General features: G+C 40.9%; 1 protein-coding gene across 1 annotated transcript in view; it reads left to right on the plus strand.

The window, feature by feature from the left end:
* Positions 1–897: 897 nt before the first annotated feature.
* Positions 898–13,881, plus strand: part of rasa3 (RAS p21 protein activator 3) — a 35,974-nt gene continuing 22,990 nt past the window's right edge. Inside the window, exon 1 of the mRNA XM_079339093.1 lies at positions 898–1,190. Coding sequence (XP_079195219.1) covers positions 1,136–1,190 — 55 coding nt within the window. The 5' untranslated portion in view covers positions 898–1,135. The remainder of the gene's footprint in view (positions 1,191–13,881) is intronic.

Below are 13,881 nucleotides of genomic sequence, written 5' to 3' on the forward strand. Positions count from 1 at the left end.
CGTGAAGTCAACAACACCTTTCTGAAAAGATGAAGACCTGGGAGTGAACAAAATAAAAGTACAGATTTATAAAAATGTCAACATACTGTGCAAAGATGTGCATTTTGAAAAAAAATAACAGCAGCAACAACTAATGTGCATGGACTTGTACTAACCACAAGTAAATACATACAAAGCACTAACTTAGCAAATGAAATAAAAAATATTTGCTTTTGTATTTTAAGACTCCTTTTTTAATTGACTGGTGCCTCTATGTTGCTGACGAGGAACAATCTTTATGACGAGGCATTCATGTAAAAATCATAGTGGTGTCGTGCAGACACTATACGCACGGTGCATCAGTAACAGTATAGAAACGTCACTCCCACTCCTATTGGTTCGAGCTGAATTCTCATGGGAGAATATCTTGCTTCTTTCTCACATCAGCTCACTCGGATTTGCTGTGTAAAAAACGTTGTGAAAAAGGCACGTGTTAAAATGAAACGTGAATACATTCAGACAGGGTGATAGTGGTTATTTGTTATTGTTTTTAACTTAGCTGCAGTGCTCTCTGTGTTTACAGCAGGTGTGCAAGGGAACAATATAATGTGTTTTTATTTTTAATTTTAATAAAAAGGTCCCATTGATGAGCAAGTCCATGGTCAATATGTGCAGCTAAAAAAATAAATAAATTGAGTATAAAGAGCTGATCAGACATTATGATCATAATCATTTCAACATCGCAATTTTGGTATGTGGACTAAGGAGAATTATGTTTAACATCATCATATATGTCTGGGTCAGATGTGATGACTCTCTCTAATCAGTTTCCTTAATGACAGGACTTTCTCCACATTGTGGCACGTATCACCTTTCATATAGGGGCGGTCACTCTGTAGCCACGCCCCCCCAGCGCTCGTCTCGCTGCTGCTGCTGCGGGGTCTGCTCTGGATATGCTCGCCTGTTTGCAACCAACCAGCCAGCAGCAGCAGTAGTAGCAGCAGCAGCAGCAGCCCTGGTCGGACTGGAGTATGAGAACTGTTCGGAGAGCATAGATGAGCAAAACCCCTGGAATATCCGCACGTTGGAGAGGCCAGAACCGAGATCCGTGGTGGACTGTCTTTATCGTCATTAGGGAAAGAGCCACGGGGAAAGCATGGCGGTAGAAGAGGAAGGTCTGCGGGTTTTCCAGAGCGTTAAAATAAAAATAGGTAAGGGGAAAAATCCCTACCCCCAGTCTGAGCGCCTCAATGGATGGCTCCATGTTAACGGGCCAAGCAGTCAGTGAAAACTGGAGGTGGACTGGTCTGTCTTGTTCCTGCTGTTATTGGTATTCAAATCACGCTTTTCTTCCTTTCAGAGCATGGAGTGTGAGCTGAAAATTGTTCGATTTAAAATGTAAAGGGGAGGAAAGGGGAATTCAAAGCCTTGTGGGAAATTGTGGGAATTTGGCAGCTGGCAAAAGAAGCCAGCTTTAGCCTACATGATCTGAACAGACTGATTTTTAGTAGTCTGGGTGACATAAAGGCTTCACAGCTGCACAAATACAGATGTTTTTTTTTCTAGTTCCTTCCCACAATATAAAGCCTTTATTACACTTAAACTGCAGCCACCGATTCATGTAATGTTATCCCCCTCTTCCTTCTCACAATTCCACCCCCCTTCATACAGCTTCATGCTTAACTGTCTAGCTATTGATTGTTAGCCCAGATTTCTATATTTAGTTATCTTGCTGGTCTCCTGTGGGCACACTTGGTTGTACAAGGCATGTGGTGCATGCATATCTTGTGAATGGAGCCATGAGGAGGCTGAGTGCAGTGTGCAGTGGAGGACAGTGGTTTGCTGCTATTCAGAAAATTGCATGACTGTCGGAAGTTAACCAGAATGAAAAGGAAGAAATTAATTTTCCAGATCTTGAGTTGATGTGTTGCAATTATGTTATTGGCTTGTGTGGGTAATCTAACCACATTAATCTAATGGTTGTATATCATTAATAATTATTTATATGATTAACAGTCAAGGATCAACATATTTTAGGTTTGGAATGATTTGAAATCCCGTTGAAGCTGCAAATCTTTTCATAAGAGACATTTTGATAGATCAGATAATTTTTTGCAGTTTTGAAAACAGAAAACATTTTATGAGTTGTAGATTTAAAATGTTTGGCAAAATATGTATTTTTCTTTTTTTAGTAAATGTTACTGTCATTATTTTGTTGTAGAAAGGTACATACTGTATAATGTTCAGATTTTTCTAGTGTAATATATCATTTAAATCATTGACGTGGTCTGCCTTGAAGCTGTTATCTAGGGTCAGTGTGGGATGTTTTTACTGACATCAGGCACTGACCCATCCCGATTGACCGTGCTGTCTGTTTTGTTTTGACTCCAAACATGCGACAGAAGGGATGAGCAGCAGAAAACAAAATGTTTGACACAACAAACACACACATACACGGGCTGTGGGGCTGTGTGATGATGCCAGCCGGCATTACACAGAAAAACACTCCAGTGGAGCCTCTTCCAGTCGAGCTGGTGTAGGAAGTTAAGCTGTGTTTATTAAGCTCCTTACCTGCTGTTAAAATTGGCTGCAGCATCCCCAGAAAACAGCTGGAGAGACAACCAGACCAGAGATATCATGTTTAGACCTGAAACCCCAGTTGTAGTGTTGAATCACAAAGAGCTCGTCAGATTTCTGAATGAACAATCAGTCAGCATTGAGGCAGTCAATGAAAACTTAATGGCTGCATGACTGGATGAGGGAGCATTTCCATCCTTTACAAACGTAAAAATACACTTTTACATTTACTCTCTTCACAAAAAAAAACACTTGTAATAATGAAGTCAAACTTCTCTAGTTTTAGGGAAAAAATGAACTTAATGAAAAGTGCATATAATGCATGATGTTACTTAAATGTGTGTACCGAACTAAAATAACTTAAAATCTCTCCATTGGCTTACTGACATTATGAAAACATAAAGCTTTGTGATGTCATCACTGCCCAGCGTTGACTCCTCAGCCTTCCTGTTCTTCTGTAACATTGCACAGTGACAGCAGTAGAGTTCAAGCTGTGTTGTTACCTAGCAGCAGTCACACTTGCTGTCAGTCTGCTCCCCATGGAGCTCTTCTCACAAAATGCCGGTGTAACACTTGCATCACATTGTTTTCATCAAAATCTTGTCCTTTGGCATGCGACTGCGGCTGGCTGATGACTCAGAGCTGAATATCTGCCACATGTTTGCAGAGCAAAGAGAAAAGGAGAGAGGACTTATGATTGTTTTGGTTATGACTCCTCTCAGTTTCCTGGAGGAAAAACATGAATTTCGGAAACCGAACAGGGCTACTGGACATGAGTCTGAGCAGTAAGACGAACACAGGAAACAGGAAACCAACCCCAATTCACTTCCTGATTGGTTGGAATAGACTACAAAACGAATTGTGTTTTTTCCTGCATGGCAACAAGCTAACGCGAAGCAGATGTAGTGCGTCACAGAGCGAGGGACAGAGGTGGTGTCTCACATACAGCAGTGGGCTGTGCTTCATCTGTCAGCAACTATGTCCCTGTCAGCGTTCAGAAATACGAGGAACTCTCAGTGGCACAGCTGGAGTCGGGATTTTGCTCTAATTAACAACAACATGTGTGCATTTGACTGCTCTGCCACTGCAAGTATGACAAATGCATTTAACCATATCGCCAATGTTAATATTACCATATCTTAACAGAAATTACTTTAATTTCTAAATTCGTACTGTGATCGAGCTATTGTGGAACCTGTCTTTGCTCAAATCAAAAAAGTATCCAATGCAGTGTATGACCACGAGCAGTACGAACAAGAGTTGTTGGCCGTTCATGCCTCACAAAACATAACGATGAACCAACAAAGGAAGCCATGGAGAAGACTTCAAGCTAGCAAACACAGATGAAAAACATGCAGGGTTTAAGATATGTAAAGAGAAAAAAAGTGACTCTTAAGGACAAAAATGCATACAACAACAATTTAAGAGGGGATATTTTATATTGGAGCTGAGACACTTAAGAAGCTTAAAAAGTTTAAAATAATGAGGCTAGATGTTGGGGAAATACTGATAAAATCAGTGCTGAGATGTCATCATTTGTTTTTGATACTGAATCATATTAATAGTGATTTTAAAAAAAGTGATGATAAGGAGTTTAAAACCTTAACAATAAGCTAACAGAAGCTTATGGACCTCTCTCCATAACTCAAAGTCTTCTGATGTTGTTATAGATTATGTTCTTGTGTGTGTTATTTTACAGTGCAGTTATGGTATTGGCCTGTGTTCCTGGAGCACTCTGTTGATATTTAGTCATAAGAATAATAATATGATAGTAACTTTATTAGTATGTCACTTTTCAAAACAAGGGGTTGAAAAGTGCTTTGACATGTGCAGAAGAGTAACTTTGAACGCCGTAAGAAAAGAACTGCCACTGAATGGGCCACAATGGAAGAAACGGCAGATAATATACGTGTCGAGGAGGTGAAGTGTTGGAGGTCGAGGAAAGTCAGGCAGCTCAAACTACTGCCTGGTCAGGAAATGCTGTTTGTAGCGACAAAGCCCCCCCCCTCTCCCCCTGACAGCTGGCCAACAGAGGTTCCCAAACTTCCTCCTGTCCAGACTGAACAGGAGACATGGAGTGACGAAGAGAGTGGGGGCAGGAACATGTGTGCGTCGAGCACTCCAGCGTGTGTTTTCTTTGGGTAAAGGGCTCAGGATCTATTTAATTTGTTGAGAAGAATAACAATCCTCATGAGGCTATGATAACATTATGTTCTTAAGATGAGTATGGGTTAAGAAGCTTCAACGTCACCACGCATGTGTACGCTCAGGCATGTATATGAGACAATGTCTTCCTTTTGGTCCTAGAAGGCGGCTTTCGGGGGAAGAATAGTTTGCTGTAAACATGCGTGTTGTCTATTTAGACGCAGAGAGTGTTTCGGTCCAGGCAACCTTAGGCTGGTGGAATAATCCGGGCAGGGAGCAGCAGCCTCACTAACCCTTACTAATGGAGAACACCGTACTAGGAATTGTGGGGAAGTATTAGGCCAGCATGCAGGGTGAGCATACTTGTTAAATGAACAGAGAGTGCCATTCCTTCAGGATGTCCTTCAAATGCCACAACTGAGTGTCATCGCTGCGATGACACACCTGACAATAGCATGAAAACATTCGCCAAAATCTGGAAAGAAAAAAGTGCAAGGATCAATAACAACTGCATTTCCTATTAAAGTGGTTAATATTTCTCAAGACATCATGCTCAGGGTATCATAGTCTTTTGCTCGCTTACACCTCAAATCTCACTCCTTCATTCATCAGCAACTGCAAAGAAAACCCGACAACCAACAGTACAGTAAAGGGAACAAAGGCCCATTGTTTAATACATTAAAACCATGTTTTTGCTAACCTATAGCAACAGTCAGACAACAGCTATCAGTAGCGTGTAGCCACTTAGATAGCTTTATCGTCCCACACTTAAAGTTGCTAACTTAAAGCTAATACTACTTTTTGATGAAGTGACAGGAGACAATAGGAAAAGCAAAACTACCTAGCCAAATGTATAGATAGTTAGAAATGTACCTGCTAGCTTATAAACTGCTAAATTTATATTGGCTATGCAGTGGTTGATTGTAGCATTAGCCTTGTTCTCACAGTAGCTTATAGGTGGTCTAAAATGTATATATATATATATATATTTTTTTTTTTACATTTAACTGTGGCCTAAAGTCCCACTGGACTTTCAACAGCTGATACATTGAGAAGCTTAAAATAAAACATTTACTATTAAACTATGAGACAAACAGCTGCACACCACTCCCTACCCCCTGCGTGGCATCAAAGGGATATAGCTGAATGTGGTGAATATCGTTTCAATGCTTGCGAAAAAGCTCATACAGGAAATAGTCAAAAGGGGTTTACACACACACACTTATTGAATCAGATTTCGCAAGTGTTATTCTCCTCTGGCAAGACAGTCAGTGTCAGCTTGCCACACAGAGACATAAAGTACAGTACACCAAACCTCTCTCCCTTCCTGTGCTTGCAACAGACAGCGTATCTTCTCACCACTGCGAACTTCAAGACTGAGAGTATTTGCAGCAAGGAGAGAGTTGTCCTCATTTTACGTTTAACTCTTCACTTAGAAGTAATAAAACAGGGAATTATTTAAAATTGTGTGAACAGATGCGTAACTTTTCTAATGAGAGCAGGTTTTGAAGCAGATATTTTTCCTCCACCGTGTAACTGTACTGCACACGCCCTTTTGTGTGCATGTTTGTGGTTATGTATTTGTGTTTTACTCAACTTTTCCATTGAGACTAACCAATGTGTTTGAACATTAGCTGCAGGCTGGCTCTCTCTAGATGCGCAGAGTTTGATGAGTAACTGAATGTTGGTTTATCAAACAGACTGTGGTGTGCAAAACAGAGAAAAAAAACCTTAACCGTAATCTCTTGTTTTTATTCCTCCATGATGATTGACCTCATGCTGCTCCTTCGACTGTTGTGGTTGCGTGGAGACCTCAGCGGTGAACAGCTCAGCGGGTCTCAGTGTGGGTTCTTTTTTAATGGGGGGAGGGGGGGGGGCATTTGAGACAAGCTGCGTTGCATTTAAAAAGTTAAATTAGACGATAAATTGAGAGTATTCATCATTTATGTGGGATAATTATGTGTTTAGATTAATCTAAGGATTGTCCAGTGTCAAATCTTTAATATTTAAATTGTGCTCGATCATAAAACAATGATAGCAGACATTGAAAATCTACAACAAATTGAAACATTCATTTAAATTGTTGTCAAGATTCAGATCCAATGTTTTTCAGTGATTATATCATGATGCACATACTAGACTACCACTTGATGTTACAAAACCTTCTTAGCATCAGGAGGTATAGGAAGTATTACGAAAACGCATGTTGCTCTCGTTGAGTAAGACGCGAGCAGTAAAAAAATCTACATTTCAATGACATCACTCGACCCAACAAAACATCGTGTCCGTTCTATCAAACATTTAAAGGACTTACAGTCGTAAATGTTTGATGTTGGTTTAATCGCCCATCGCTCTCCGCTTACAGTTCCTGTAATTGTGTCTTCAGTAACGTGCATGTGGACAGTGCAGGAGTGGACTTCACGGCAGTTGTTACGATTACATACATAACTGACATGCAAACTGACCACAGCTACATGTTTTCTTCATAGATAGTGAAAAGATCATGGTATTCAGAATCAGTTCAGTGTTGTCATGTTTATTGTTGGATTATTGCCCTGTACAAGGGCCAACCATCTTAAATTATACAAATTATCATCTACTTTAAAGGGGCATTCCAACACATAAACTCGAGCGCTATCTTGACTCTCAAGACAGTTTAATCCAGCTTGTTGTCATTCGTGGGTGTTAACTCTAAGTTAAAGCTGATCATTTTGAGGTTTATCCTGAACATTGTTTTCAGTTCTGAGTCCAGACTAGATTTGACATCTGCTTCAACATTCCCGCTGTAGAAAACATTAGAAATATGGTGTTCGCATTACAAAGTCAACCAACAGGAATGTGCACTTCTGTGTATGTGTCTCGGTCCATGTACAGTACCTTGCCGCATGGTGTGGCTAACAGTGTTATCAGGTTTGACCTGATGCAGCCTAATTTCTGATTGAGGTCTTTGAGCCCTCTTCTGATATCTGGCTTCATAGTAAGTAAGTAAATTGTATTTACGGTATATAGCACCTTTTACAGACAGAGGTCACAAAGAGCTTCACAACAAAGTTCATATGATTATCCAGATAGTCTTATGTGAATGGACCCATGCAGGAATAAACAAAGGTTTTTGTCCATTTTTGTCCATAGAGCAATGTGTTGGGAAGTCAGTAGCCCCTTTTATATAGCCTGTTGAAGACAGGACTGATGTCTCTGTTGCTACTTACCATCAATGTAAATGTCATGAAAGGTAGACTGGTGGGGCGAAGTCATACAATCGATGAGCTGGCATCAAAGTGTTAATATTGGCAAAATGGGTGATTAAACAAACACTGTGATTATCCGAGCCGGTGAGGCAGAACCACACTATGTGATGCTGAGTGTATACGTGAAGCCCATGCTGTTTCTGCATACCTCCTCTGCTTGGGCCAACCCGATGATCAAGTCACACACTGGGACTCCAATATTAAGCTGTTGTGGGGCTTATAAAGAAGTAGTAGAGGTTTATACGAATTGCAGTGATGGCAGAGCTTTATTATACCGCTGCAGCGGAATCAGCTAAAGTTTGACTGACCTGTAAGTTTTCGTCTGGATGTTGAGGATGAAGTTTGGAATTCAGGTTTTGGAGATTAGCCCATAGTTGGCACTTACAGAGTAAGTATGTCTTGTTGTGTGTGTGCTGCTTTTTAACACAACAGCGTGATCTCTCGCCAGTGTCTCATAATCATGAAAAAAAAAAACGCTTTATAAAATATTAAATGTTAAAAAGTTTGTCGAGAAAGCCATCATGTTCATCAAAAATAAGCCCTTAGTTTCAGAGGTCAAGGAATGTTTTATGTGGGCTCAAAGCCACTGAGTGTGTGTTAATGTTTAATGTTTAGTCATCGTCAGAAGGACGCCGATGCCACTTCTTGTTTTTACTCTTTACATGGGAGTCTAACAGGAACTGAGTATTATCTGTGGGATTATAAATTGTCATTACACAAGTTTCATTCTTTCTTTCAATTCTCACGGCCGTCTCTCTCGCTCTCGCTCTCTCTCTCTCTCTCTCTCTCTCTCTCTCTCTCTCTCTCTCTCTCTCTCTCTCACACACACACTCCCGCAGACACACACTCAGCACTCAGGGGTAACTGGGTTGTTCGTTGCTTTTAAACTACATCTTGGATCCAGTTGAAATTCCTTTCTCCTCATCTCATTTCCTGTTGTAGCTTTCTCCTCCAGAGCGAACCACTCTCCACTTTTCTATTTGACTGACTTCTCTCTCTCTCTCTCTCTCTCTCTCTCTCTCTCTCTTGATTGAGTACACTGCTCGTGTTTTTTTTCTCATTGGCCCCCTCCTGCCCTATCCTTAAAGCCAAACGCTTTCAGCCAAACAGCCACTGGAAGCGTTCACGCCTGTGTATCCTCGAGTGTGTTCATGTCAGAGACTATTAGAGTAACGAGAGCAGCGGTGCCCCTGTAACTGTACACACGAGTGTGGCCAACTGAAACCAGTCAACATGGGAGAAAGAGGAACAAAGCTACACATTCACTGACTCCATTACGCTATTTCAAACACTTCCTCATTTCTTCCTCCTTCTCGTCACTTTCCTCTGCGGGTATGAGGCGGAGTTCAACCTTTTTTGGATTTGTCCATCAGTTTGTATTCACTTTATTTCCCTGCATGTCTCCTGCTGAACGCCCTCATGTTTTGCGTCCCCACCGACACACAGCGCTAGCTCACACACACATGCGAGAGTGTGCTTCTTTTTCTCGGACACTGAATCAAGCGATATTCTCCACGGGCAGCTGCAGCGGTGCACGGTGAAAAGAGAGAGCTGCTGCTGCTGCCGCTGTTGTTGTTTATTCTTCTTGCTTATTTAAATCTCAAGGATGGAAAATGCAATCCCTCTGGAGTGGAGAAATAAAAGGGATTGTTTTGAATAAAAAAAAAGTGGGAAGTTAACAAAAAAAAAAGGGGACAGTAGAACGGGGTTGAAGCTATAGTTCTGAATAAGAAATCGATGCCACTGCAAAAAGAAAAAAAAAAAAAGGGGTGTCCAGACAAAGAGCAAAAGAGAAACCTCATGGACCATGAAGTCCGAGAGAATGATCGGCAGGCTGAGACAGAGGATTACAGACTGTTGTTTTATAATAAAGTCTTTAATCCTTATGTGTTGAATTGGAGGTTACTGGAGAGGCTAAGGCTTTCTTTTTATTCCAGATTTACTCTCCATCAAACACACGTATACACACACACACACACACCACACATTATTTATTACTTGTTTAACATGCAGAGATCACCGTTACAATTTTTACGACAACTAAACTCAGACAATATAGGACTGTGCACAACAAACAACAGAACATATTGACATTTTCAAAACAGGAACTTGTGTCCTCCACTCTCACTGCTGTCTTAAACTTCCCCTGAGAAACTCTCCGGCACGTGCTTCTTGTCGGCTCTATGCTAATGATGTGGTTGATGTAAAACATTCATTTTTCAATATTACAGTTATATACATGCAGAAACCTCAAATAAGCTTGAAACACTGTGTCAAACATTCGTTGTAGACCCCTTGACTTTGGCGTGTCACAATAGTATTATACTTGAGTGGTAAGGCAGTCAGAATAGCTCTGTATGTTTTGGCTATCGTTTAGCGTTAGCATGTCTATCCTAAAACAATGATAAGTTTAAGTTTAATGTTTTTACTTTTTTAATGGAAGCAGTTTCATGTACTGGACTTTTATCACGTTTTAGTAAAACACTGGTTTTATTTTGTCATGCAGTCAATCAGGTCTGCATTTCTTTTAAATCATGAGCCCTATACCTATCATCGTCATAGCACTATAGTGTGTGTTCAGATTGTGCAGGAATAAACATTAGCTCATAAAAAATGTTCTTTGAATGTTCAAAAATCCATGTGTTCATTATTTTCAAAATAAAAGCAGATTTCTTTATAGTTGGAAGCAACTGTTTTTCTATCTAAGTGATGCGTTCAGGTGCTCATTTGTGAATATATGCACTCTGAGGTGTAAATTTGCAAGAGTTTAAGGTTGAGTCACTAATTCCATTAGCTCCTAGACTTTTGATGTTTTGTTGACTCGTCACTCGCTGTGAAGAAGCACCAACAACTCAGGTGTTAAAGTTTCTTATCTGCACTGTGATTCACCTTCACAGAGAACTTTTCACCTGCGTTACCACACATCAATTACAAAAATAAAGAAATGAAGAGGATGAGAAGTTCATTGTGACGGATGACTTATCTTCTGCAGCTTTCAAGTCTCGGCAAGTTGGATTTTCCATGTAGAGTTGGCTTCAGTTGAAAAGTAGAGTTGCTGAAAAATGCAGTCATCAATCCAAGAAGGTTTGAAGCAAGGTCGAAGGCAATGCGAAAAAAAAAAAAAAAAAAAAAAACTGCATTTATGGGTAAACTTAACTGGTGTTTTGAGCTCTACAGTTGCTGATTTTGGCACAGATTTGTGTTATGTACGTTGCATGTTAAGTCATTAAACAAACATGCACAGACCTGTGACAGCGGTGCTAATCCTTTGTTTTTTTTGTTTTTTTATTGCTCTGATGACCTGATGGTTCAATCCAATCATGGATCCTTAAAGTTCATGAAGTCGAACGGGACTGAACTGAACTTGGGCGCAAGGGAACGAATGAGGACGAGCTGAGGAGAAACAAATGCAGGAGAGTAAATGAGAGAGAAGCTGAGGTGAAGAGGAGACAGGAGGAGGATCTAATAACAGTGGGAAGTGAAGGGGATAAATACAGACATAAGAGAGACGTCATCACTCCGCTCGACGCATAAACACAGGCCGAGCTGGAATCTGTAACAACACATTTAACCAGCACGTCGTGTCGTCTTTGAGAGCTCACGTGTCTTTTTCACTTGTGAATGAATGAATGTTGTTATTGTGTATTGTGGGTCTAATGATCAACACGGTAGATGAATAAGCCTCCAGAGGAGCAGTCATAACAGCGGGTTGCATTACAAAGCCCACAGAGGGCTCTTAATCACCTCTGTTTGTCTCAGCATGGTTTCATATTTATCCCCCAGGGAGAGTTATGGACTAAAGGTTCAGACGTTTGTCTACATGATGGCTTTCTCTGCATGTATTTAAAAAAAAAAAACCATAACAACATTGCGACAGACAACATTGTTTTGCTTTGTGTTACAGACTGGATAGCTGAGGGAAACATTATTATTTACTCCCAGGAGAGTCTGAAAATGTGCAGGGTGAGCCCTGTATTTAAACATTAATCACTTCCGGCTTTTTACTCCAACGTTCCAGTGAATCCATCTGGAACAACTATAAATACTTTTCATTCCCAACATGGTCGAGGAACATACAACATTCTGGATGGGTAGAGCAGACCCAGCTTTAAGTCATGACATTTGAGGGCAGGCCTTTTCTTCGCTCGCTGGTCTCCCCTGCCTGTGTGTAAATATTTTGATTTATTGATCTGAAATACGAAGATTGCATTAATGAACATAGACATGTAAACAGTCCAGATTAGCCATACTTTTATTTCATCTGTGGTCCCCCAGCGGGTTGATGGTGCACATGTATACAGATGTACACCTCACAAAACACAGGAAGCACAACAACAAGCAGGAACCAAACAACATAAACTGTAGGCCGAGTTGACCGAGACAAACATATAACACTAAAAGGTGGGTTTAGTATTTTGCTCAAACATACCAGGAACAAGACTGTAGTGATCGTCTGAGTAGATAAGGTGTTGTGCATATTGCATAAGGAGGCGGAAGGTAAAGTGCTGGTGTACTTCACATGTGCCCCAATGCATGTTTATGTACAGTGCCAGTATAATTGCACATAGGTTTGTTGCACACTATTTGCATTTACAGAAGTGTGCACCATGCACCAAAAAGGAAGTTCAGGTGAAGCCAAGTGAAAATAACTGCAGCCCCCCCCCCCTACATTTTAGATCACCTAAGTAGGACACTGGGATTCTATAATAGCCGTTCGGAAACCTCCGTCAGGCTTTATCCATGTTTTTTAACAGTCTATGGTATGAACATAGTAACGCACTGGTAAATCATGGGGAGGAGGGGGCGGGGTGCTAAACAGTGTAGTGCTGTGTGAGTGAAGGCTACATGATAAATCTGATTACTCACCTTCTGTCACTGTTGCTACGTCATATATTTTCTGATTTTACCAAACACCAGTTTTTCTTCTTAAGTATATCCCTCTCGGTGTTTGAATCCTGGAGGGGTTCATTTGAGGTAGCAGGGGAAAAAAAAGATTGTCAGAGAGAGAGAGAGAGAGTGGCTATCTTTTTTGTGATCTTAAAAGTGCCTTCTCCAAATGTCAACACTCTCTTCTTCCTCTATTCCGGGTTGCAAGCACTGCAGTGTGTTTAAAAGCCTTGTGTTCAGCTCCAGATTCCTTCTGCTGCATCTATTTAAACTTCTTCCTTGTGCTGCAGGAGGAGCTTTTGTTCTTCTAAGAGGCTGGAGAAATGAGGATGCGGCTGCGTTTGAAAGTTATTTTGAAGCATTATAAACCAAAAGGGCAACAAAAAGCTTTACCTCATAGCTTATTGCTGCTTTTCTGTCAGTTCGTACTTTAGTGAAGACAACATAAAGTCTCACATTGAAACTTTTTTAGGAAGTCCAAATATTGAATGTATAGATGCACTTGTATAACTGAGCAGCATGTGATTCTTGTGCGGATAATGAAGCGCTGTTGGAGCAAACAATGAGTGTGTAAGACTGACATGTGTAACTACAGACCACATGAACCTCAGGGTCCCTCGGGTGAAGAAAAGAGAGGATAAGGAACAGAGACATGTCAACATGGATCTTTGACTTCATAAAGGAGGATGTATTGCTCCTGAGGGAGGACGGAAGCACCACCTGCGTCTGTGTGTGTGTGTGTGTGTGTGTGTGTGTGTTTTTGTCTGTGTGCGCGTTTGTCTGTTTGTGTGCTTATGTACGTGTGTGCGTGTCTGTTTGTGTTTGTGTGCATATGTCTGTTTGTTTGTGTGTGTGTGTGTGTGTGTGTGTGTGTGTGTGTGTTAATGTCTCGGTGGGTGGTTGGACCACATTCCTGTGAAAGGGAGTGCTATCTGTCACACATGTGTGATGAACACATTAAGCTTCAGCAGGATTCAGGAAATGTCCCACGCAGATTCTTTCATTCACAGATCTGACAACATGGTCACACACACACACACACACA

The sequence above is a fragment of the Symphodus melops genome (assembly GCF_947650265.1).
Source record: "Symphodus melops genome assembly, chromosome: 3".
Lineage (NCBI taxonomy): Eukaryota > Metazoa > Chordata > Actinopteri > Labriformes > Labridae > Symphodus > Symphodus melops.